The sequence below is a fragment of the Cydia strobilella genome, chromosome 3 (assembly GCF_947568885.1).
Source record: "Cydia strobilella chromosome 3, ilCydStro3.1, whole genome shotgun sequence".
Classification (NCBI taxonomy): Eukaryota; Metazoa; Arthropoda; class Insecta; order Lepidoptera; family Tortricidae; genus Cydia; species Cydia strobilella.
This window is the reverse complement of record NC_086043.1, coordinates 3054760-3079283: the sequence shown is the minus strand read 5'-3', so window position 1 is coordinate 3079283 and position 24524 is coordinate 3054760. Positions and strand designations below refer to the sequence as shown.

The 24524-nt window shown below is 36.7% G+C and overlaps 1 protein-coding gene across 2 annotated transcripts; it reads left to right on the top strand.

Annotated features, from left to right (window-relative positions):
- Positions 1-334: 334 nt before the first annotated feature.
- On the top strand, positions 335-23312 carry LOC134755689 (chromatin accessibility complex 16kD protein). 2 transcript variants are annotated; one of them, XM_063692237.1, is made up of 3 exons: positions 335-531; positions 618-913; positions 23300-23312. In XM_063692237.1, exons 1-2 carry the CDS (start codon positions 406-408, stop codon positions 873-875), a joined length of 384 nt encoding a protein of 127 aa, XP_063548307.1. In that variant the 5' UTR covers positions 335-405; the 3' UTR covers positions 876-913; positions 23300-23312. The 2 variants fall into 2 exon arrangements, with proteins under 2 accessions (XP_063548307.1, XP_063548306.1); XM_063692236.1 differs by lacking the exon at positions 23300-23312 and having other exon boundaries at positions 618-1949.
- The last annotated feature ends 1212 nt before the right edge of the window (positions 23313-24524 follow it).

Here is a 24524-nt window from a genome sequence, read left to right as displayed (position 1 = left end):
GCGAAACCCTTACACGCGATCGAAGTTGCGCCGGACCGCACCAAGGTCGCGGTCCGGTACGGCCGTCTGTAATACTTTAATAGTGATTGTTCCAAATGTCATTAAAATAAAGCGGGTTTGGTAATAATCAGAGCAATCCCTATATTTTGTACAATTACGACTCATAATGCAATTTTATTTTTATGGCTAAGGTGATACAGAAAATAAAATCTCTTACTGTATCTTATGACTCAAATAATTTATCTTATAAAGTAGTTAGAAACAATTATCGCTTCAGAACCACCCGTTGAGCAAATGACACTTGACACTGACAGCTGACACTGACAGCGATTGAATACGCGCGGCGTCGATTGCTGATTGCTCTATCTATTGTGCGTTATATTTCGCATTCAATCAAATAATACAATGTCTACGCCAAAACCTGAAAAAGATTTACACTTGCCTCTATCTAGAGTAAAAACCATTATGAAAAGCTCTCCAGATGTCGAAGCAGTTGGCCCGGAATCGCTGTATTTAGTGACAAAAGTAACAGTAAGTTCGCTTTATTTTGCCGGTCGTCATAGTTAACCTAATTTTAAACATTTAATTGTCCTCTGATTTTCACTTGCTATCTTCAGGAACTGTTCGTGACGGACTTAGCGAAGCGAGCATATAAAAACAGCGGCAACAAATTTTTGGAATACAAACATATCGCTGATGTCGTTCAAGAGGACGATACGCTAGAGTTTCTCAGGGAGATAATGCCGAGGAAGATAACCGTGCGGGAGTTCAAGGAGCTGATGGCGAAGAAAGCGGCGCGCGGCGACCGGTCGGACGACGACTCAAGCGACGAGTCTAGCGACGAAAGCGAGACTTCAAGTGATAACCAAGACTGACAAAGAAAGAAGCGATCTAGACGTTAATTCGTTAAACTGTGGACTTAAATATTTTTCTGAAATGACAACCATGACTAAGCCCAGGCATTTATTGACACATTATAATCTTATACAATTTTATACTTGCATTATCAACTATGAACAAAGACAATGTTGTGCAACTAAAAGTAGAAATAACTGCACCTCATTTTTACAATTCTTATATAATGGAATATTCCCATTTGTCCCCACCCCACATGACCACCGCCAATCCTGACGTGGGGACAGCTGGATGGAATGAATGGGAATAGTCCCATTTGTGCCCAGCAGGGACGAATGGAAATACACAGGGTTAATTGCATTGTTTCACTATTGTGTATGATTTATGGTTACTTAGTTGATTTGAAAACCGTTGCATGCATGATATGTCATAATGAAATTCATACTTTTAGGTAGGTAGGTAATCAGCAAACTTAAATGTATAGCACAATGCTTCTAAAGCAGTTTGATAACTACTTTAGAACCTGTGAGCTGATAGCTCATAATTGTTATATTTCCAATTTAAATGGTAATGAGTGAAAGAAGTATTATTATTAGTAGTGGCACATTAAAAATTGATATTTCATTTCAACGTAACATACAGTGTAAACTCCATATAATCACTCGATATAACGATTCACTCCCTATAATGTTGACATGTGTTGCCTATAGTTGCTTTATTTAATTTTAATTTCCCTCTACATAACAAAAACTCTCTATAGCGTCACAGCCTTCACTCATCAAAGTGGTTCAGAATAATAGACTGCCAAAATCTTAAGGCTGCCTTTTCACTGAGGCATAGATGAGAGGTGACATGTGGAAATCAACCATTTTGGTCATAATCCACATCTGATCTCTTCCCCACCACTGGATTATTGATTGATTTCTGTATGTCTCCTCTCATCTCCGCCTCAGGAAAGGCAGGTTAACTATACTGTTCTGTCTGTTTCGAGTGTTTTGTAAGAATTGTAAGGACTGTCGAGTCTTGGTGACAATACAATGCAGAGGAAACTGTAAGCTGTTTCACTAAAAAATTAAATGAAATTTCTTTTAATGAAACCCTAAATGGTTTTTCTTGTAATTCTTATTACAGTATTTTAATATTTGTTGATTTTATAATCAATTGCAATATTATATAAATAACTAGTTACCATTAATTAGAAATAGAAATAGTTTGTTCGTGGCACATTATAACACAAGAAGAACCAAAAGCAAACTTACACATAACATTACAACGCATATTTAACATTACATTACATCACACGACCGATATTAGCCACGAAATGGTCCCGACTCAGCATGGTGTTAGCCTGGATAGGCCAACGCTGGTCTTCCGTCGGGGCCACGAGTGAAGCACGGAAAGTAAACAACATAAAAAAGAATAAATGAATAATAAACAATGGCAGTAAAACAAATTAGAAAGAAATAAATAACAGATGACAGTTACATTTTATGTATATAGGATAAAAACTAAAAAGATAAGAGGGCGATAAAAAACTAAAACAATATGGCAATAAAGCAAACAGATTACAAAGAAATAAATGACAGATCGCAGTAATTAAAAAAAAAAGAAAACATATCACGATACAGACTAAAACGTGAACGCGACCAATTTTGACATAAATAACAAACAGCTGACGCCATCTGTTACACCACAGCACCAATTAAAATTAATGACATTAACGGGTCTAACGCGATTAAATTTCATTATTTTACCTTTTAACCCCGTTAATGACATTAATTATGTTTGATTATGTATACAAAACGCGAGTTTAAAGTGTTATAGTTACCATTAATTTCAGCCAAATTTCAGCTCTAACCCCAGAAGTATTTGAAGTCCCATTATGTTTCTTCTAACGTTCTAATAAATTTTATTTTTACTATAACCCTAACCAACCCAAACTAAAGGCAATGAGGATATAATAAGATAGAGCGGTACTGTCATAGTAAATTTTGTAACCACTGTAAATTCACTGCCATCTATCGACATACTTTAAAACTAAAAATGAAGATTTAAAAAAATACGTTAAAAGGTATTTCAATATGGATAAATTATTTTTTTTATTTGCATTAACTATTTTTATTATTTTGACCCATGTTCTTTCACTGATATGCGTTAAAATTGTTAAATAACAATCGAAACCGTCAACGCCCTCTATACGAGAGTAGGCCAAAGGTAGTAGCGACATCTAATCGAGAATCAAATTTTCGTCATTTTCGAGGCACGTTTTTTCCTTAGACTTTGCTTAGACTGTATCATAGAGTAACTTATACTAGAGCGGTACTGTCATAGTAAATTTTGTAACCCCAGTGCCCCAGTAAATTCACTGCCATCTGTCGACACACTTTAAAACTAAAAATAATATTTATAAAAATACGATAAAATGTATTTAAATATGGATAAATGATTTTTTTTATTTACATTTTTTTTTAACATGATTTTGACCCATGTTCTTTCACTGATATGCGTTAAAATTGTTAAATAACAAACGAAACCGTCAACGCCATCTATACAACAGTAGGCCAAAGCTAGTAGAGCCCTCTGAACGAGAATCAAATTTTCTTGATTTTCGAGGCACGTTTTTTCCTTAGACTGTATCCATCTATTACGGAGTTATATCTATCTTTGGTAACAGCCGGGCTAGCACATGATTGGCGCGAGAGTATCTCGCCGCGACATAGACTACCCGCCCCCCTACAGTTAGTAAAAGACGGGTAGTCTATCTCGCGGCGAGATACTGTCGCGTCAATCATGTGTTCGGTCTACAGGAACGAAACGTTGTGCCTATGCGCCATCTATGTGATAAGGATGGAACTATGTGATTGTAAAACAAGTTTCATCTAATATGAGTGCTAGTGCCACACGTCACAATAGATGGCGTTACAATAGTCAAAGATAGATATAACTCTGTAATAGATGGATACAGTCTAAGGAAAAAACGTGCCTCGAAAATCAAGAAAATTTGATTCTCGTTCAGAGGGCGCTGCTAGCTTTGGCCGACTGTCGTATAGATGGCATTGACGGTTTCGTTTGTTATTTAACAATTTTAACGCATATCAGTGAAAAAACATGGGTCAAAATCATAAAAATAATTAGTGCAAATAAAAAAAAAACATTTATCCATATTTAAATACATTTTATCGTATTTTTATAAATCTTCATTTTTAGTTTTAAAGTGTATCGACAGATGGCAGTGAATTTACTGGGGTTACAAAATTTACTATGACCATGAATGTAGTATAACTGGATCGGTCATGAGGAGTGGGGGAAAATGACCGAACGGGATAGTCTTATGTATCTTTCAGTAGGAGTAGCAGAGAAAGCGCTGTTATTGTTTGTCCTTGTCATAGTTTCACTTTTCCACCGCTGCCACAACCGAGGTTGTGGCAAACAAATAAGTACGTGACATGTCATGTTTGTTCGTTGCTTGTTTAATTATCGTTGTTTTGTATGAAATTGTGCTTTCTCTTATGAAATATAGTGATGGTTAGCGTTTTGAATGCTTGAACTTTGACAAAATACTGGTGAATTGTTCTGTAATCGGCTGTAATAGCCGCTCTGAGCAAAAATATGAGATCATACCTTTCACACGTAAGTACGGTATTTTAGACCTTCCTCTTAACGCAATATGTGAGAATAACATCGTAAAATTACGTTACACTCAAAGCAATGTAGAATCAAACGATTTCAATAAAAATATCACAATTATTTACGCAAATTAACAAAACATTATTTGTAAAATTATCCGCCCAAATTACGTAGGTAGGTAGGAGTCTGAGGTCAGCCATTTTTAAACTTCTTCTTAATTTAGCTGCATAACAATCATGTTAGGGATACCAGATGAAAATATCATAATTTTATGGGTAATTTTGACCTCGAAGTTTTTTCGTACTTCTAATTCCAAAAAATAAATAAACAAATGTTGTGAAGATTAAATGTGGTGTACATTAATTGGTGTGATTGCGATTTGTGATTTCTTTAAATTAAAACCCATAATACATTTTATTTTACGTTTTATTTACTAAACATGTTTAGTTTTGTACCACCTGCGCGAATTATAGGAGGTATTTCATTGTTTATACGCCTAAAAAGAACGGCCCATTGACATTTTACTTAACAATTTTTTAATACTGTCAAACAAGCTAACTTTGCCTCCAGGGTAATCGCCCCAACGTGATATCAAATATTGGGATAATTTTTACCAATATGGTATCCCCACGTTTATGACGTCATCTATTTCTATCCCTTACGGGCGCACGCGTATAGCTGGTCTATGTAATGCTAGGTCTATGACTATGACAGTACCGCTCTAGTAAGTTACTCTATGGCAATAGTGTAATGACATTTTAATAAAAAAGTAAAAAAAAACCGGCCAAGTGCGAGTCGGACTCGCGCACGAAGGGTTCCGTACCATTACGCAAAAATCACGTTTGTTGTATGGGAGCCCCCTTAATTATTTATTTTATTCTGTTTTTAGTACCTACTTGTTGTTATAGCGGCAACAGAAATACATTATCGGTGAAAATTTCAACTGTCTAGCTACCACAATTCATGAGATACAGCCTGGTGACAGACGGACAGACAGACAGCGAAGTCTTAGTAATAGGGTCCCGTTTTTACCCTTTGGGTACGGAACCCTATAAAAACGGTGTATGAATACTTAATTTTTAGGTTTTAGGAGTTAGACCTATTGAACTCCGTATAAGATGAATAAAGTCTAAGGATTTGCCTCGGAAATCAAGAAAATTTGATTCTCGCATAGATGGCGCTACCACCAATACCAACCTTTGGCTTATTCTCGTTTAGATGGCGTTGACGGTTTCGTTAGTTATTTAACAATTTTAACACTTATATCAGTGAAAGAACAATGGGTCAAAATCATATAAAAGTAATATATACAAATAAAAAAAACATTTATCAATTTATTACTTCTATTTATAACTTAAGCCTTAAGACCGGAATATTCCCAGCCGCTTGGAAGAGGGCTACAGTCATTCCTATTCACAAAAATGGACCAAAAAACGCCCCCGAGAACTATAGGCCTATCTCGCTTCTGCCAATATTTTCTAAAATATTGGAGAAAATTGTTAATCGTCGCCTGGTCAGTTTCCTAGAGCGATACGCCCTGCTCTCGGACTCTCAATATGGCTTCAGATGCCGCAAATCAACGGAGAATGCAGTTGATCACCTAACTAGGAAAGTGACCACAGCTTTAGATAATGGCTTAAAGTGTGTAGGTGTATTCCTCGACCTCGCCAAAGCGTTCGATACTGTGTCCGTGACGATACTTCTGAGAAAGTTGGAGCACTACGGCATCCGGGGACGTCCACTCCAATGGTTCCAGAGTTATCTCACGGGCAGGTATCAGCGTGTTAAGATCGGGAATGATTTGAGTGATGAATTACCAACTCTTTTCGGGGTTCCCCAGGGTAGCGTCCTGGGCCCTACGTTATTCATCATCTACATGAACGACATTTTCTCAGTCAGTGCTCTTACAGGTGAGCTCATATGTTACGCAGACGATACAGCGGCATTATACTATGGCTCTACATGGCAAGACGCCCTACAAGAAGCAGAAGCAGGAATGAATACCCTGAAAGACTGGCTAGACAACAATCTACTCTCCCTGAATATCGATAAAACAAAATACATCTGCTTCCATAAAACCAAGGCATCTGAACCAAATCATCCGACGTCACTCTATGTTAACGGTTCCGCTAATTCGCTGTCGACGGACCCTGTAAACTCGATTGGCCGCGTGGAGTGCGTGCGTTACTTGGGCGTGGATATTGATCAGCATTTCTCCTTCAAACACCATATAGCAACTCTCTCTAATCGTGTAAGGAAGCTCACGTATGTAATGCGCCTGCTCCGAAACTCTGCTGATCAGCGGGTCCTAACACTAGTATATGTGACTCTCTGTCAGTCTATCCTAGGATACTGTATATCGGTCTGGGGTGGGGCAGGTATTACAACGATGCTTGACGTAGAAAGGGCACAAAGATCAGTACTAAAAGTAATGTACAAGAAGCCATTCCAATTCCCAACAAGACAACTGCTGTCCGAAACTAACACTCTCTCAGTCCGCCAATTATTTATCCTCAAGGTAGCCACGATAATGCATCGCAACACAATAAATTCTCCCGGATTCGCATCGTTCCGTAGTAAAAGGATCTTCCGCGTCCCTCAAAATAAGACGAGAACGCCATATGCAAGACGCTTCCCACAATTCCTTCATCCGTTTACTTATAACCACATATCAAAACTCTTCAATGTGCAAGATATGACAGTCAAAGAATTTCAGGCCACTGTTCGTAGATGGTTAACCTCTCTCTCGTACCAGGCAACAGAAGATGTATTGAAACCTTTGCAGTAAACACCACATCTCTCTTTCACACACACACACACACACACACACACACACACACGCACACGCACACGCGCACACACACACACACACACACACACACACACACACACACACACACACACACACAGGCATACGCTCGCACAGTCTATACATATCATAAGTTTAAAATAATAAGATATAGATTGTATTGTTTATTAATTTTTAAAAGTAGTTTAATTTAGATTTATATTTGCAACTCGTGTTTTATCTGTATTTTTTCGCATCATCTTATTGATAAATCTACTGAATTTCCTAGTCCTCACGACACAGGCTTGACCTAGTGTGAGGGCTACTGCTAACCAAATTGTCATATTTGTAAGTGAAACCAATTGTTTTATCCTATATTTCATCTATGCCTGGTAACGAAATAAAATTTTTGTATTTATTTTTGTATACATTTCTCGATATTTTTAGTTTTAATCGTATGTCGATAGATTGCAGTAAATTTACTGTGACTACAATTGGACATAGGCTTTCTTTGTATTTAAATTTTCGAATAGCCAGCTACCCGTAATTTTTCCTTGCATTTTTACAAAAGTATATCGGTATAAGTATAGTCCGACAAGAAATTGTAGAAATTAAAAAGTGGCAATACTTAATGTTCAAATCAATCTAAGAAAACGGGACGACACTACAGTATTGCCACTTTTTAATTTCTACAATTTCTTGTCGGACTGTTAAAACTTTTCGGTCTGGAAGTCTGTTGCTGACTGTACTAAGTGCTTTTAGCGAGATTTGTTAAGGTTAGTAAATTAATGAGTATAAGTATGCCCATAGAGTAACTTATACTAGAGCGGTACTATCATAGTAAATTTTGTAACCCCAGTAAATTCACTGCCATCTGTCGACACACTTTAAAACTAAAAATAAATATTTATAAAAATACGATAAAATGTATTTAAATATGGATAAATGATTTTTTTATTTGCATTAATTATTTTTATATGTTTTTGACCCATGTTCTTTCACTGGTATGCGTTAAAATTATAAATAACAAACGAAACAGTGTATGCCGCCGTGCGGTTTACCACGCGCGCCCTTGCAATATGGAGGTGAAGGTCGTTATGTTACGTGAGCATATCCCCAGGTTACGCACCCGACGATTCAGACAAAGCCCATTATAATATAGGACCTATATAACCTGTTAATATTGTATATACGATGTTAATATTAACTATCTTAAATTTCACAACTTGCAGGAAAGGATAAGTATTCAAATGGTCAAGCTGTAAACATACATACAGGTGTCTTTAATTATTTAGGTATTATTTATATCAAATCGTGCACAATGTTCAAAACTGTTTGTAATTAGCTGAACGTCGTTCTTGGCCCAAATACGGCTGTTTCAATAACCAATTTGCAAGAATATTACTATTTGTTCGGATATTCATGTTGACACTTAATATTTACACTCAAGTGCTTTAACTTCAATCATATTAAGCCCCTTACTGCATGTAATAAAAAATATTTGTTTAAATTTAAACTTTAATGGCTATCAATAGAGTTGAATATCATATCCGCCATATATGGCATTGTATGCGGTAAGGGGTTAGTTAAAGAAAATGTTAAGCATACTCATAGCATCATGACAATTTAATTTTTGTATTGACTTGTGAAAGAGCCTTTAAGGCCTACATGCAGAATACATTTCGACAGTTAAAAAAGTGTTTTTGTCTTATTTTTGTGTGCTTTAATATGTAGGATGTAGTATAATGATCGGGGCCGCGAAATTATTCTTTCGTTGTAGGTAGTCGCAATAAAAATTACAGGTGGGTCTTGCCGGGTTATTCCCAGTGGGAATTTCCCACGAGTTACCACGGAGTTGTTACCAGTGGTAGGTAAGGTAACTACTGCGAATTTTTTGCCCCGCCTTTTACCACTACTTTTTAGTTTTTGCACTTGTACCGGTTAAACTGTTTTAATATTTTTAAGGCAGTTTACTGAAATACTAATCGATTTATAAGTATTTATTAAAGCACTCTATATAGTCTATATTTATACTCTACTATTTTTATTAGTATTGAAATCTATAGTCAAACAAAGTTGTCAGTAAATAAGTGCTAGTACTAGTGTAAGACAAAGATAGTATAATTATCTCTGTCTATGTTTGAAATGAGACAGTCCTTTGACAAACTATAACAAAATTTTGGTGGTAACTATTGGGAAAAAAAATCCCAGTAGTTACCACCAACTTTTTACCACTACTTTTTAGTTTTTGCACTTGTACCGGTTAAACTGTTTTAATATTTTTAAGGCAGTTTACTGAAATACTAATCGATTTATAAGTATTTATTAAAGCACTCTATATATTCTATATTTATACTCTACTATTTTTATTAGTATTGAAATCTATAGTCAAACAAAGTTGTCAGTAAATAAGTGCTAGTACTAGTGTAAGACAAAGATAGTATGATTATCTCTGTCTATGTTTGAAATGAGACAGTCCTTTGACAAATTATAACAAAATTTTGGTGGTAACTATTGGGAAAAAAATCCCAGTTGTTACCACCAACTTTTGGTGGTGGGTGGTTTTTTTCCCAGTGGTAAAAGGTGGGAAAAAAATTCCCAGTAGTTACTACTGGTAACTAGTGGGAATAAAGGATGACTCACGTTAGACCGGGCCGGAGCTTCCGGCACTTACTTTTCTATGACATGACAGGTGATCACGTGACGCTTTCCATAGAAGACGAGGCGCCGGAAGCTCCGGCCCGGTCTAACGTGAGTCATCCTTAACCCGTCTCGCCGTGTGTGCAAACAAGGATTTAAGTAAACTTTTAATATATGAGGAGGTTGCGCTCAGACCGATAAATTGCTTTGGATTATTCGGTTACTCTATGGTCTCTATGCCCTTCTTGCATTGTATAATCTTCTATTGTTGACGCAATCATTAAACTTTTTTACCACAACCAAAGTGTAAGTACGTATATTATGGTTATAGGAGGTAGTCTAGCTCGGAAGTATTGCAATTCTCAATCGCAACATCGCAACGTGCAACAAAACGCTACTCATTGTTTCCGTCTGGGTAACCGACGGTGTCCGCCATTGTTTTACCCTTCGTACCAATACTGACTAGGTAAGTAGGTATAGTTTGAATCTTCTCAAATGATTTTTACGTCCACGCGCTGAGACTAATGGCCACGCGCTCAGTCACAACGGGCGACCGCACGCATAAAAGAAACAATGGCTTTTGTTTAACAGATTAGAGTCTTAAGGGGCCCACTGACTATCAGTCCGCCGGACGATATAGGCCTGTCAGTTAGAACAAAAATTTGACAGTTCCGAACAACTGGCAGGCCGATATCGTCCGGCGGACTGATAGTCAGTGGGCCCCTTAAGGCGTTAAAATCATTTGAGAAGATTTAAACTATATTATCGTTATAAATATAAATAAATTCTCTTCCTGTTTCCATCCCTTGGAAGGGAGAACAGCAAGAGAACTAGACCAAAGATAATGTTGGACGACGACATTATAAGACAGGTCGCGGGAATAACTTGGACAATTCTTCTCTACCTATAAATAGTTTCGAAAATGGACTTCACTGGAGATTTCGAAACAAAGTATCACCAAAGTATCCTAATAGAATGTATTGGGGGTTTTTTATTTTATTTTTATGTATATAACCCATATATGCTTCCTCGAAAACTTTTAATAACCCAACATACTCAGCTACACCGTAGTAATAGCACCTGCTATTACCTAATAGCAATAGTTAGTTCTTCATTGGCTTCATTGCTACACAGATGGCCTAATAGTTCGTTGACTAAGCTTAGACCAGTTTGCAACAAGTGAAAACCTAGATCTAGTTATCGTTCACGAACACTAATCTTCACTGAGAAGTTATGTCTAGTATAACTCCAGAGATAGATATAACGCCGTAATAGTAATAAAATCACGAAAATTTGATTCTCAATCAGATGGCGCCACTACCTTTGGCCTACTCTCGTATAGAGGGCGTTGACGGTTTCGTTTGTTATTTAACAATTTTAACGCATATCAGTGAAAGAACATGGGTCAAAATCATATAAAAAAAATAATGTAAATAAAAAAAATCATTTATCCATATTTAAATACATTTTATCGTATTTTTATAAATCTTCATTTTTAGTTTTAAAGTGTGTCGATAGATGGCAGTGAATTTACTGGGGTTACAAAATTTACTACGACAGTACCGCTCTATTCTATTATATTCTCTTTGATAACTCGGACTTGATTTGAGTAACAACGTTGCTTAAGTAATTTTAGAACAGACTTAAGTATATTGAGTAACTTATCTTGAGTGACGGACACAGCTTTCTGTTAGAATGAGAGCAATGTAGGTTCTTAATGGGGTTATTCTATTACATCTATATTTTCGCCGGAGTTTCAGCTATCTTACTATTAAGAGGAACATGAAAACACATAGGTACCTATAAGGTGCGTTGGGGTAAGATTGAACGGGTTTTTCATGCGGGGTAAGATGAAAAGTCGCCCGTAATGCTTCGGCATACGGACGATTTTTTGTCTTACCCCTCATGAAAAAAACCTTTCATTCTTATCCCAACGCACCTTACCTTTACCTGTCCATCTTAGCAGACAAGAAAAAGTATTGTGAAAAAGTATTCATGTTACAACCCCTTATAGCCGTGTCTCAATCGCATCTTGTGATAAATGAATGGGGTTGGCAACTGTCAAAGGTTTGCATGGATGGCGCTAGCATAGGCTTCTCTAGTTTTGCCCTGTGAAATTTGGCTTAAAGGGCCTCTAGGCCGTAAATTCGAAAAAAAAACACAACTCCAGGGATTGACAGGGAAACCTATGCTGGCACCATCTGTAAAATACCGGGCCGGAGCTTTCGGCGCTTACTTTTCTATGACATGACAGGTGATCACGTGATGCTTTCCATAGAAAACGAAGCTCCGGAAGCTCCGGCCCGGTCTAACGTGAGTCATCCTTTAGTCTGTACAACTACTCAACTGGGCACAAACACAAAGCCGTCGGGTTTCAAGCTCACCCATTTTTTTATTTTTAAATACTGTAATCAGGTATTTTTATGTTAAGTCTTGAGTTTATTTTTATTAATTGTGCATGTTGTTTAGTTTTATAAATAAATTAAGGTGCTGCATTTGTAGAAAGCTTTATACTGGTCGGTCTGTGGTAAAGTGTCGAGAACTTTGTGAAGAAAGGACAGGCGATCATTTGGTCAGCTCTGTAATTCACAAAGCCTTACCTTTTAATAAAACAGTTATTTTTGAGCCCTGATTACCTATCAACAGTTTATTGCCCAAATTATGGTAAGGACTGATAAACAAAATTTCAAACTGTTTAAGTAGGTAACTAGGTATAGGAATACGGTAGTCGGTAGGGCTTTCCTAACGGTTACGTAAAGATTGTAATAGTAGGACGTAACAAGCTGACTTACGGTATTTATTACTGATATTTAGTATACCTGCGTAATCAGCGTAATAAAGCAAACCTTTAAAGCAAAAGGAATGGAATGTACCTAATAGGAGCGTTAAATTATAGCGTACCTAAGTTATTGGAGTAAATAATGTTTTGTTATTTAATGTGAAATGGTTTTTGCAAAAGTAGATGCCCACCACCAGTCCAGTGATCGAATCCAGCGCTGCAAAGCTACTGGAATAATGTTAACCGGCACTGGAATATAATCATTCCAGTCCAGTGACTAGAATGATGGTCTACTTTTGATTCCAGCTACTGGAATAGATGTGAGCACGGGGCATAATTTCCCATATGGATCTTGTACTGGAAGTCCGAAATAAAAATCAAGGTTTTTACGTAAACGGTGCGTGCGCCAAACAAACTGCCGATGCCGCGTGCATTCGTTCAGCGACCGCGTATCCGAACGCACTGTGCGGGAAAACATATTCGAAATTCGAATTTGGCGTCGCGCTAAATTTAAAAAGTTTTGCTTTGTTATGATTGGTTGGTATTGTGTTTTTTTTTTAATTGTTTTCGATTACAAAAATGACCATCTACAGCAAGATTGTCCAAATTATTTTGATTTGTGTGTGAATTGGATTGGATTATTGGATTGGACTCGTTAATACGAAAGGTGCGTAAATAGATATACGAATCAACACGCACAACACACTTTATATATAAAGTCATGATCATGATATTTTCTAGTAAAAGTCGTCTTACTCGTCTTATCTGTATACTTAACTTAATTATTTTTGGACTGTTTTGACCATACCGCATAATCGCAAGATATCGCTCTTTCACTTTGTTATTATAATATTTTTTTTCTGTGACAAAATAGCTCAAAATATAACGAAATTATAAATAACGTGCCAAATTACTTAGTACCTGCATCACCTGCATGTATTTGTATTTACTACCTACTGTATGTAATATTCTTACCTAAGCTTGTTGATCTTTAACACATGTATTGTTGTACAGTTAAAGATGTTAGTGTCATGTATACCAACTCATAAATATTCAAATTTTTATTAATTACCTATTTGTCTTTGAAAAAGTGATAAAGGTAAAGTTATCACCAAAAACAAAAGATACTCGATCGGGTCTAGAGAGAGTAGAGATAACTTTAGCACCGACATGAAGCGAACAAAGTGAGGGAATGTCAATAAACGTCATACTGTCATAGAAATTTGACATTCACACACTTTATCATTGGAAATGGCATGTAGAGTTAGCATGGTCATGGTCCAAGATAAGTCTACAACAATAGCACACACAGTGCAAGTGTAATAATTTCACGTTTAAAATAACACTTGCACGGCGTGTGCTATCAAAATTGTTGCAGACTTATCTTGGTCTAACTCTATCTCTGTTTAGGTATATACCGGGTGTTGCCTGTAACAGGAGCAATACATTAAACTGTAGGCTGTTCTCCTCAAACTGACCAACATTTGTTCAACGACTTATAAAAATAACTTGTGTTTTGATTTTTATTACACTTCTAAGTTTATTCTAAGACGCAATTTAAGTATTGTATGTTATGGTTAAAGCGTGACCTGCATGATCTTCCTCGCGTTATCCCGGCATTTTGCCACGGCTCATGGGAGCCTGGGGTCCGCTTGACAACTAATCCAGAGAATTGACGTAGGCACTAATTTTTACGAAAGCGACTGACCTTCCAACCCAGAGGCCTTGAACTAGGCCTTGTTAGGATTAGTCCGGTTTCCTCACGATGTTTTCCTTCACCGAAAAGCGACTGGTAAATATCAAATAATATTTCGTAAGTTCCGAAAAACTCATTGGTACGAGCTGGGGTTTGAACCCGCGGCCTCCGGATTGAAAGTCGAAATTCCGGCTCAAGCGCCATCTTGATAGTCACGAATTCGTGATTAATTCCTTTGTTTTTTGCTCATTAATATTATTTAAAGTGTAATATAGATAGCTTGATGGAGAATTAATCTTAAAACGCGTTTAACCACCATTTTGGACTTTGGAGTCAACGACTGCTGCCGGCGGTAGTCCACGTGCTTCTTGTAAAGTCCAGCTATTACCTATCGCTTTACAAGAACTAATAAAATCACCGGACACTGTCTTGTACTAACAATTTTAGTCGTATTTAAAGCTCCTGATAACACTGGCGAAATAGTCCCACTGGACTAAAGCCATTTAATTTTAAAATATAGGTAATGAATGAATGTATGAAAAAGAGAAAATCATAATTAATTCATATTCTTTAATAGTAAGTACATTGTGAAACAAGTGTGCTAAGTTGCTTATGACACACGAGGAGATATTGTATATAAGAAAGCCGATGTGTGTAATGACCAATGCACACGCGCTTGCACACAAAAAAGAAACTTTCTGAAAAAAATATTAATTAACCTAACACCTACCAAAGATAGATATAACTCCGTAATAGATGGATACAGTCTAAGGAAAAAACGTGCCTCGAAAATCCCTAAATTTTGATTCTCGATCAGATGGCGCCACTAGTTTTGGCCTACTCTCGTATAGAGGGCGTTGACGGTTTCCTTTGTTATTTAACAATTTTAACGCATATCAGTGAAAGAACATGGGTGAAAATAAAAATCATAAATATAATTAATGCAAATAAAAAAAAATATCCATATTTAAATAAATTTTATCGTATTTTTATAAATCTTCATTTTTAGTTTTAAAGTGTGTCGCTAGATGGCAGTGAATGTACTGTGGTTACAAAATTTACTATGACAGTACCGCTCTATCCTATTATATCCTCTTTACACCTACCTACCTTCTAAAGTCTAAACTAATTGCCTATTCTGTGACACCGTTTCCTAGGTTCCGATTATCGTAATGAGTGTAACTAATGACTACTAAATGACAGAATAGATAGGTAGGTACCCATCCTCATCGCAAATATGACCATAATGGCCAAGTAATTAGCTGTCTGCAGACAACATTAATCATGACAAGGACCAATCTCTTGAATACTAATTATTTTCTACGTGGTTAGTAGTATGGGGCCGTGGGACCTACGTATTCTACGTAATACAAAATATACGACATATTGAAAATAAATCAAATATAGGTACTTACTTATTTTATATTATTAACATATCAACTAATATCAAGGCATGGAATACTTAAGATACTTAATCAGATAATTTTAATTATTTAATTTAAATTTATAGTTTATAATTTTATATTTTTAATGTTTTTTATAAATGTCAGTACTCTCTGGTACCTCGCGAATAGGGTATTCGACTGTATTTATAAATTATTTTACACCATGCATGATAAAGCACCAAAAGATTAATAGAGAAACGTAGACAGCTGTTACTTTTAGACACAATTTTTATTTTAAAACCCGTATAAAACTATAAAGAGTAGGTCATTTGATTGTGACGTCACATGCTAGTGTTTCATATAAATTCGATAGTAGCAAAATCGTTTTGACAGTTCAAAAAAAGAAACTGATTTGACTAGTAGTCAAATACCCTATAGGGCGCATTACTGCAATGTTCTGCCACCAGAGTGCAGCACTAGCCCGTTTAGTAAACCATAGAGTACCTTATACATACTGTGCCTTTAACAGTTTTTTGACAAGTTTTCAGAGATAATAAAATATGAAATTGATGTACCAAGGCGGTTTGTTTACAGAGAACCTACCGGGAAACGCGAATCCGAAATCTGCCTCATCGCTCGAATATGCAAGAGTGACAGAGATGTTAGATAACGAAATTTCGATTAATTTCTTGTTTTGCGATATACCCTCAGATTGTGGTAGTGGCGCCCCCTGCGCAGAGTTTCGCGTAATATTCCCTATTGCTTGCAACTTGCAACTGAAGTTCCACTCTGATTGTGTAGTGTAGTGCAATCGTTGCGCATATCGGTAAAATCTAGTGTTTAATCTCTTACGTGATAATTTAGGCAACATTCGCTGTACTCGTAGAATGGACGTGGGATTTTAGATGGAAGATGACCAAGGCCAAGGCTTGGTGTGATTTGATCTTAACATTTAACGTTGCTGTCCATTAGCGTATATGGGAAATGGTAACCTAATGGGTGCTTTTATATTTTTACAATTAAGTACGTCCCGTCTACGGAAACTAAAAGCGACTGCACGGAACCTCATACATTTAAATCCCCTGCTTTATATTACCCTTTTTTTGGCTGATGAACAGCGAATGAGCCTAGGGACCCTCCTGTTTAGGTACAAAATGGTTAGGATTGACATATGGAATAATAACCTGTCAAAATTCCAGACATCACCCACAGACCTACCATTCGCTAATAAAATTAAAAACTTAAAACTCCAGACATTTGGACTGGACTCAGGGTTCGAAAGGATAACTATCAATGAGTTATCTTGATAATTATCGTGATTTTTATGCCTGATAATTATCGATTTGATAATAACCTAAAATTTACGAAGATTCTAAGACGAGATTTTAAAACTTACTAAAGAATTCAATGAAAATAAATATAGCACCATCCATACCTGGGATAATTATCCGATATTTGTCGGATAATTATCGCGGTAATTATCAAAGACTATAATTATCTGGATAATTTCGAACCCTGACTGGACTGGAAAATCCTGACGTATGGCAGCCCTCTATCCTAGAGCCTAAGATGTAGCTTACTAATTCAATAACAGCCTATTCACTCTTGCTTTAAACCTACTTAAAGTACTTAATTAGATCTTTTAAAAACCCCGAAGGCCGCCGAACGAATGTAGGTAGAGGTAGTTTGGTTTATTTTAAACTTGATCTACGCCAGAAACCAATTTAGGAACGCCACTCCTTATCACCAAACAAGTCTTCAACATTTTTGGGCAAAGCCTAAAACTAACAAGTTAATAAGTAGGTAGGTATTGAACCTAAATACCTCCAAGTGCCCTTTAGGTCTATTCAAACATCAAATACGTTAATGCCTAATGCATACGGCTAAGTGGGTCGAAATTAGATTACGGAGGTCGTCTGCAAGTTTAAGACAAAAAGACGTCATATGACTGACTATATAATTTGACTTGATGTTCGATTTCGAATATACTGTAGACTTTAACAAATTGTGACAAACTATAGCTTAGGTACGGTTCGTGCAGAAAAAAGCGATTTTCAAATGGACGTGTTATAATGTAATGTGTAATAATAAATATTCCAGACTTTCATAGGGAAATCTTGTTTTCAGTGCGTACGCATACGCACATAGAGTCAGACCGAGATAATGAGGGCTAACGCGTATGAATTCGCCGCTAGGGGCGCTAGTGTAGATGGTGGTCTTTTCCATAGTTCGAAATGTCAAATGTCACTTGTCACTTCAATGACTGATAGCTGTTCTTTAGTCTTTTGGACCACCATCAACAGAGGCGCCAACTGGTGAGCAAAAAAACGATAGCCCTCATTGTCTGCAACGATTCTGATAGCACACGCAGTGCAAGTGTTATTTTAAACGTCAAACTTTTATGAAATTATGACGTATAAATAACACTTGCACTGCGTGTGCTATCAAACTCGTTGCAGACTTACCTCGGTATAACTCTACCTAATAAGATATTCGTACATAACTGCAATAAAAAAGAGCGTAAAGATCGGTCCGGACATAATCTATTATAAGTTAAAATACGATTTTATTAATTTACAAAGTACGAGATAAAAAAAACCCCAATATTGAAACTATGTAAGGTGGTAGCACCAGTAATGGACAAGGACAAGAACCAATTATGGACATATTTTCCCGTAAACTCAATTTTTAAGAAACAGACACAATATTTTTAAAGTAATAACACTGTGTTCAGGTAACTGGTGGATAAAATAACTAGTAAAGATAAGCATGGTGGGCGATAAGTCATTACAACTTTGCTGTCCATTACTGGGTACTACTGTGCTTAACATGTCCATGACTGGTGCTGTCATATATATATATTGAGAGTCGTACGATACGCCTATTTGGGCTTGTGCGGGTATCTGATGGGCCTTGAAAAGTAACTGGGAGGTAAGGTTAACGTCTTTATTCGGCATTGATTATCATTCCAATGATTGCGGTAACGAATGATTTTAGTGTATAAGTGATAAACGAATAAATTTTACTTTTAAACACCCGCACCTTAAATACTGCGGTATAAAAGGCCGATTTTGTCCCTAGATAGGTCCTTAGTGTAGGTTGTACCCCAGGTAGCATTTATACGTCATTATGACGTCAGCGACCTGATTATGACGTCATTATTACGTCAATATGACGTCATTGACGTCTTTGCTACCTGGGACCATTTGCAGGTCGAGTTTGGTGACGTCTTCATTTAACATTTAAAGTTCAAGAATTCAAGGTTGGTATAGACTATAGACAACGTAGTAGGTACTGATTTCGCTAGTGTTTATTCACTACTCACAATTAAATTAACGAACTGATCTACGTTAAAGATGTCTTGGATGTCGCCCGGCTGTCATCCCACTCATCCCATAGAAAACTATCAAGCTTTTTATACCTAGGTACAAGCAAATTTTAATAAATTACGATGACGAAATTTCCTCGGTCATACATCCCAGGCGATAACTGGTAAAGTGCTTAAGGGCGATGTGAATGAAGTCTCGTGAAAGTCAGGTGCCGCTCCGTTGGTGGGTGAAGGAACGGCAGCCACCAGATGATAGTTCATTATTTATTTTATATTTTTATTTGAGTGTATAAGATATAGTCACGAGCTGCCTCTGTTAGTCACCAGATAAGAAATCGCTTGGTCACTTAGAAAATTGTGACGTTTTCAATCAAATGGTACCACATTGTCGCTTAACATAAGGACAAAAATTGCTTGTAACTTTATACGAAAAACCTGTCAGAGCGTCCTTATGGCAAGCGACAATGTGGTACCTTTTGCTTGAAAAGGACACAATTATGTAAATTTTTAACCGACTTCAAGACTTCAAAGGAGGTGGTTCTCAATTCGGTTTTTTTTTTTTTTTTAATGTTTGTTACTCCATAACTCCGTCATTTCTGGACCGATTTTGAAAATTCTTTTTTTGATTGTAAGTACAGATTGGTCCCGTTTTTGTCAAAAAGCAGTTCTGATGATGGGATCCATGAGGAATCGAGGGAACTCCTCAAATGTTAAAGGCATACATATAGTGATTTTAGTATTTTCATCAACAAATCAAGCACTTACATTTAAAAAAGTGACATTTGATGAAGTGGAACTGCTGATGATGATCAGAACGGAACTATTCAATGACGCATAGTTCACGTTTGGCGATTTGTCCTCTTCGTTATGTTTGTTAAGCAAGTTAGGTTTTCAAGAAACATTTTTGTCAAGCTCGAGTTCTGATGATGGGATCCATCAGGAATCGAGGGAACTCCTCAAATGTGAAAGGCATACATATAGTGATTTTTGTATTTTTATAAACAAATCCAGCACTTCCATTTTAAAAAGTGACATTTGATGAAGTGGAACTGCTGATGATGATCAGAACGGAACTCTTCAATGACGCATAGTTCACGTTTGGCGATTTGTCCTCTTCGTTATGTTTGTTAAGCAAGTTAGGTTTCAAGAAACATTTTTGTCAAGTTTGAGTTCTGGTGATGGGATCCATGAGGAATCGAGGGAACTCCTCAAATGTGAAAGGCATACATATAGTGATTTTTGTATTTTTATAAACAAATCCAGCACTTCCATTTTAAAAAGTGACATTTGATGAAGTGGAACTGCTGATGATCAGAATGGAACTCTTTAATGACGCATAGTTTACGTTTGGCGATTTGTCCTCTTCTTTATGTTTGTTAAGCAACTTAAGTTTTTAAGACATATTTTTGTCAAGCTCGAGTTCTGATGATGAGACCCACGAGGAACCGAGGGAACTCCTCAAATGTGAAAGGCATACCTTTAGTGATTTTTGTTTTTTTATCAACAAATCCAGCATTTACATTTAAAAAAGCGACATTTGATGAAATGGAAACTGCTGATAATGATCAGAATGGAACTCTTCAATGACACATAGTTCACGTTTGGCGATTTGTTCTCTTCCTTATGGACCCAGACCTAAACTTGGACCCGGACTCGGACCCGGCTCTGAACATGGACCCCAACTCGGATCCGGACCCGGACCGAACTCTGACCCAAACTTGGACCCGGACAGCCGGACACGGACCCGGACTCTGATCCGGACCCGGAAATGCTACTAGAAAAGTGGGTTAGATGGGTGGTTGGGTCTTGAACTGCGATTCTCACAGAACAGAACTGCTATCAGAAAAGTAGGTTATTAGGTTAGAGCTGTGACCCTTAGAGAAACGAAATGCTATCAGAAAAGTAGGTTAGGTTAGGTTAGAACTGCGACCCTTACAGAAACGAAATGCTACTAGAAAAGTGGGTGGTTTAACCTCCTTTTCTACATTATTAGGCAAAAGATGCTGTCTTTTTTATTTCATTGTCTGGAATCTAAGAGTGCACCATCAACAATAAGTGAACTTTCAGCGGCATCCCCCATTGAAGTCGGTTTTTTTTTCTTAAAAATTATCTTATAAAATCACTAATATGTTCGTGTATCCATCCGCGAAGGCCGGCAGATTGCATGCGTGACTCAGACCTTCATTGTTTATGTGGCAATTATTAGGTATAGGTCGCGTGTAAGACCTACGTAACATAAACGTATATACTTACAGCTCGTGATATACTTATTAGGTCTACCGTTTACCTGAGGATTGGCTGCATGAAGCTGATACTGATGAGTATGATGTTAAGAGCTTATCAACGTGCTCACTAGCGCCACTGCTAAATAATAATCGACGAATCCAGCAACACATAGTTTGTCAAAGGACTGTCTCATTTCAAACATAGACAGAGAGAATCATACTATCTTAGTCTTACACTAGTACTAGCACTCAAAAGAAAGGGATGAGTATAACTTTCCTGGTCCTTACTGACTGCCAAGTTGGTTTGACTAACTATAAAAACTAGTTTAATGTATTCAAAAGGTACATAAATACAAAATACAGGACGTAGCGGCCCCCTTTTTTAACAAACAAAAAAAATTATGCTTATCCTTTTCTTTTGGGTGCTATTAGTATTGTGTAAGACAAAGATAGTATGATTCTCTCTGCCTATGTTTGAAATGAGACAGTCCTTTGACAAACTATGTTGCTGGATTCGTCGATTATTATTAAACTATATTTCGAAGTACCTATTCTTCGGGTATCAAGTTCATGCAATTGCACGAAGGTGCCAATTTGATTTGATTCTAGATACATATTTTAAAATGATGTCTATAAGTATCATTCTTTGATAGTTTTTTAATAGCAGGTGTTGTTTTGACCTATCGCATGATGTTACTGCAATTACTATTTTATTGTTATTATGACTATGATTATAAAGCTGTCAAGCTATATTTTATAGTACAATAATTGCGATAGTTAAAACGGTGAATCGGTGTCCCAGAACCGCGAATTTTTAAAATCACGCTATAGCCAATTCAAAAACTATAATTTTGTTTGTAGACTGTTTTACTGAGTACAACATTAAATTACACCAAAAACATTTCTAGTCAACGATGTTGTATAGTCAGAATCAATTCCGGATGAAACAACGCACTAAAAGAGTATTTGTCTCAATCTAATTGTTCTAGAATTACAGAGACATATATCTTTATGTTGAGCTTTTACCACAGAATAAGTAATAGTGCTACCGTACCTACAGAAAGGACACTTCCTACAAACCCGAAGTTTGTAGGAACCCGATTCAGGGTCGAATCATGCTGCCCCTTTCTAACGTATGGCACTATCCCTGTCGGCTATTTAGGGTTGTCAAAATTCAAGTTATTACCTTATCTGTAGTAGCGCACGCAAAGGGACGTCAAGTTGTGCTAACCCTAATAATTACTCGGGAGTAATGCTGAGCCGAAGAGAGCCGAGAATACCGTAAAGGAGGAGTTTCGCACCCCTGCTATTATTATTATTTCATATATTTTATTGCGATCATGTTCATTACAGAGGATAGTACAAAACATTATGAAGTAGGTACATGATACATGATACACACTGCAACAATTTTAATACTAGGTACTGAACAATTTACAAATAATACATTATCAAACTAGGAAATTGCTAAATAAATTATGATAATAAACAAAACTTATTAGAGAATGGTAGGTACTTTTGACTTTGACGCGTATTCTTATCTGTTACTTTTGATGCGGACTGTACACAGGTACTCACCTATTTCTGCGAAATGCGCAATGTACTACTTACCTACTCAAAAAATCCACCTATGACAGGAAATGTTCTAAGATAAGATAAAGATAATTTAAACGTTGAACTCATGAGGTAACCTGCCTTAGCCTTCGCCGTGGTTGCCTTTTAGAGCGAGCTTTTACTTTAGGAGCACCTTGAGAGTCTTGAGACATTGAAACGGTCCGGCCCAGCTAGGGTTACCACAGCTGACAACGGTCCGGAATTCCGGATATATTACCGAAAAAACCCTGACATTTCCTGGACGATAATTTTTCGCAAACCCCACTGGAGTATCTTTAGTCTTTATTTAGGCCTCCGTATCTCGAAGTTTTATTAATCTGCTGTACTGCCATTACAAAAAATAGTTTTAATAGTGTTTTCAGTTTACGAGCCTAGAATGGAAATTTAATGTCCGCACAGGAAACCTACAGTCAGCAAAAAGATTAATCCTAAACTGGAGATACCTATATATAAATTATTCAATCAAACTCATTCGTAAAAATTTTTCGTAAAGTTTTACCCTTAGAGCACTTTCGCTTGTTCGATCCGATATTAAAATAAAGTAAAATTTTGTACAATTTTATCAATAAATGTATCTTATCTTATCTTATATCGGATGTCGGATGAGATTTGGAGAAAACCAGTTGCTAAAATAAGCCCTATGTCATCAAGTTTTTTTTTTTTGCATACTGTGTTCGCGTCTTTCTTGTAGACATGTTCAAAAGTTAAAGGCTATAAAAGTTAATTTTCTTATTTAACCCTTATCCACATGAAATGGTACTCCTTTTGTTTGGATAAGTATGATAAAATCGTTACCTACATGCCCACAGGACAGAAAACTGTACAGTTCGGACGAACACACGTTTTCTCTCCTGTTGGCAATAGTTTTTCGATTTCCGATATCAAAAATGTATTTTTGCTTGGTTTGTTGTATTGTTTGCTTGGAACATTTTAAATCGCGGGTTCTATCCCTTTCCCAAATAAGTCACGGGGTTCACAGTATGTTATCGGAAACTCGCGATTTTTTTATTAGGCAATTATTGTGTTAGTCGCACTCAAGACACTTGACTATACATGTCAACGAGGTTAACCGACACGAATCTGAATCTGACCTACTGACCCACTATACTGACCACAAACATCTTGCATCAGTGACCTTACTGCGAATTTGAGTCTCGCTAATAATTTTTCCCCTCACTAGCTCGGAAAGCCGTCTATTATCCTTTAAAACAAGCGGGGAAAAACGCATTTTATCCACTAGTGGGGAAAGTAATTTGACCTTGGATGGAGCGTGTTTAAGTAGCTTGACAGATAACAAAACGTAAAACGCTCATAATAGTGGTTCGTTCGATATTAATTATCATTAAATAAATGGTTTGAGAATCTAATAAAAAATACCAAATTTAGCTTTATTTAATAATTTTAAGTCATAAACCTTAAAATTCCATAAGAAACGTTAGATTTTTTATAATGATGTTAAATATAATTCTGAACGCACAAGTTGAGTCGATGCAATTTCAAAACGCATCGTTGACATTTCATACGTCAGAACAGAAATGTCAACATTGTCAACAAAATTTTTACTGTTCTTCTCACCGACTCACGTAA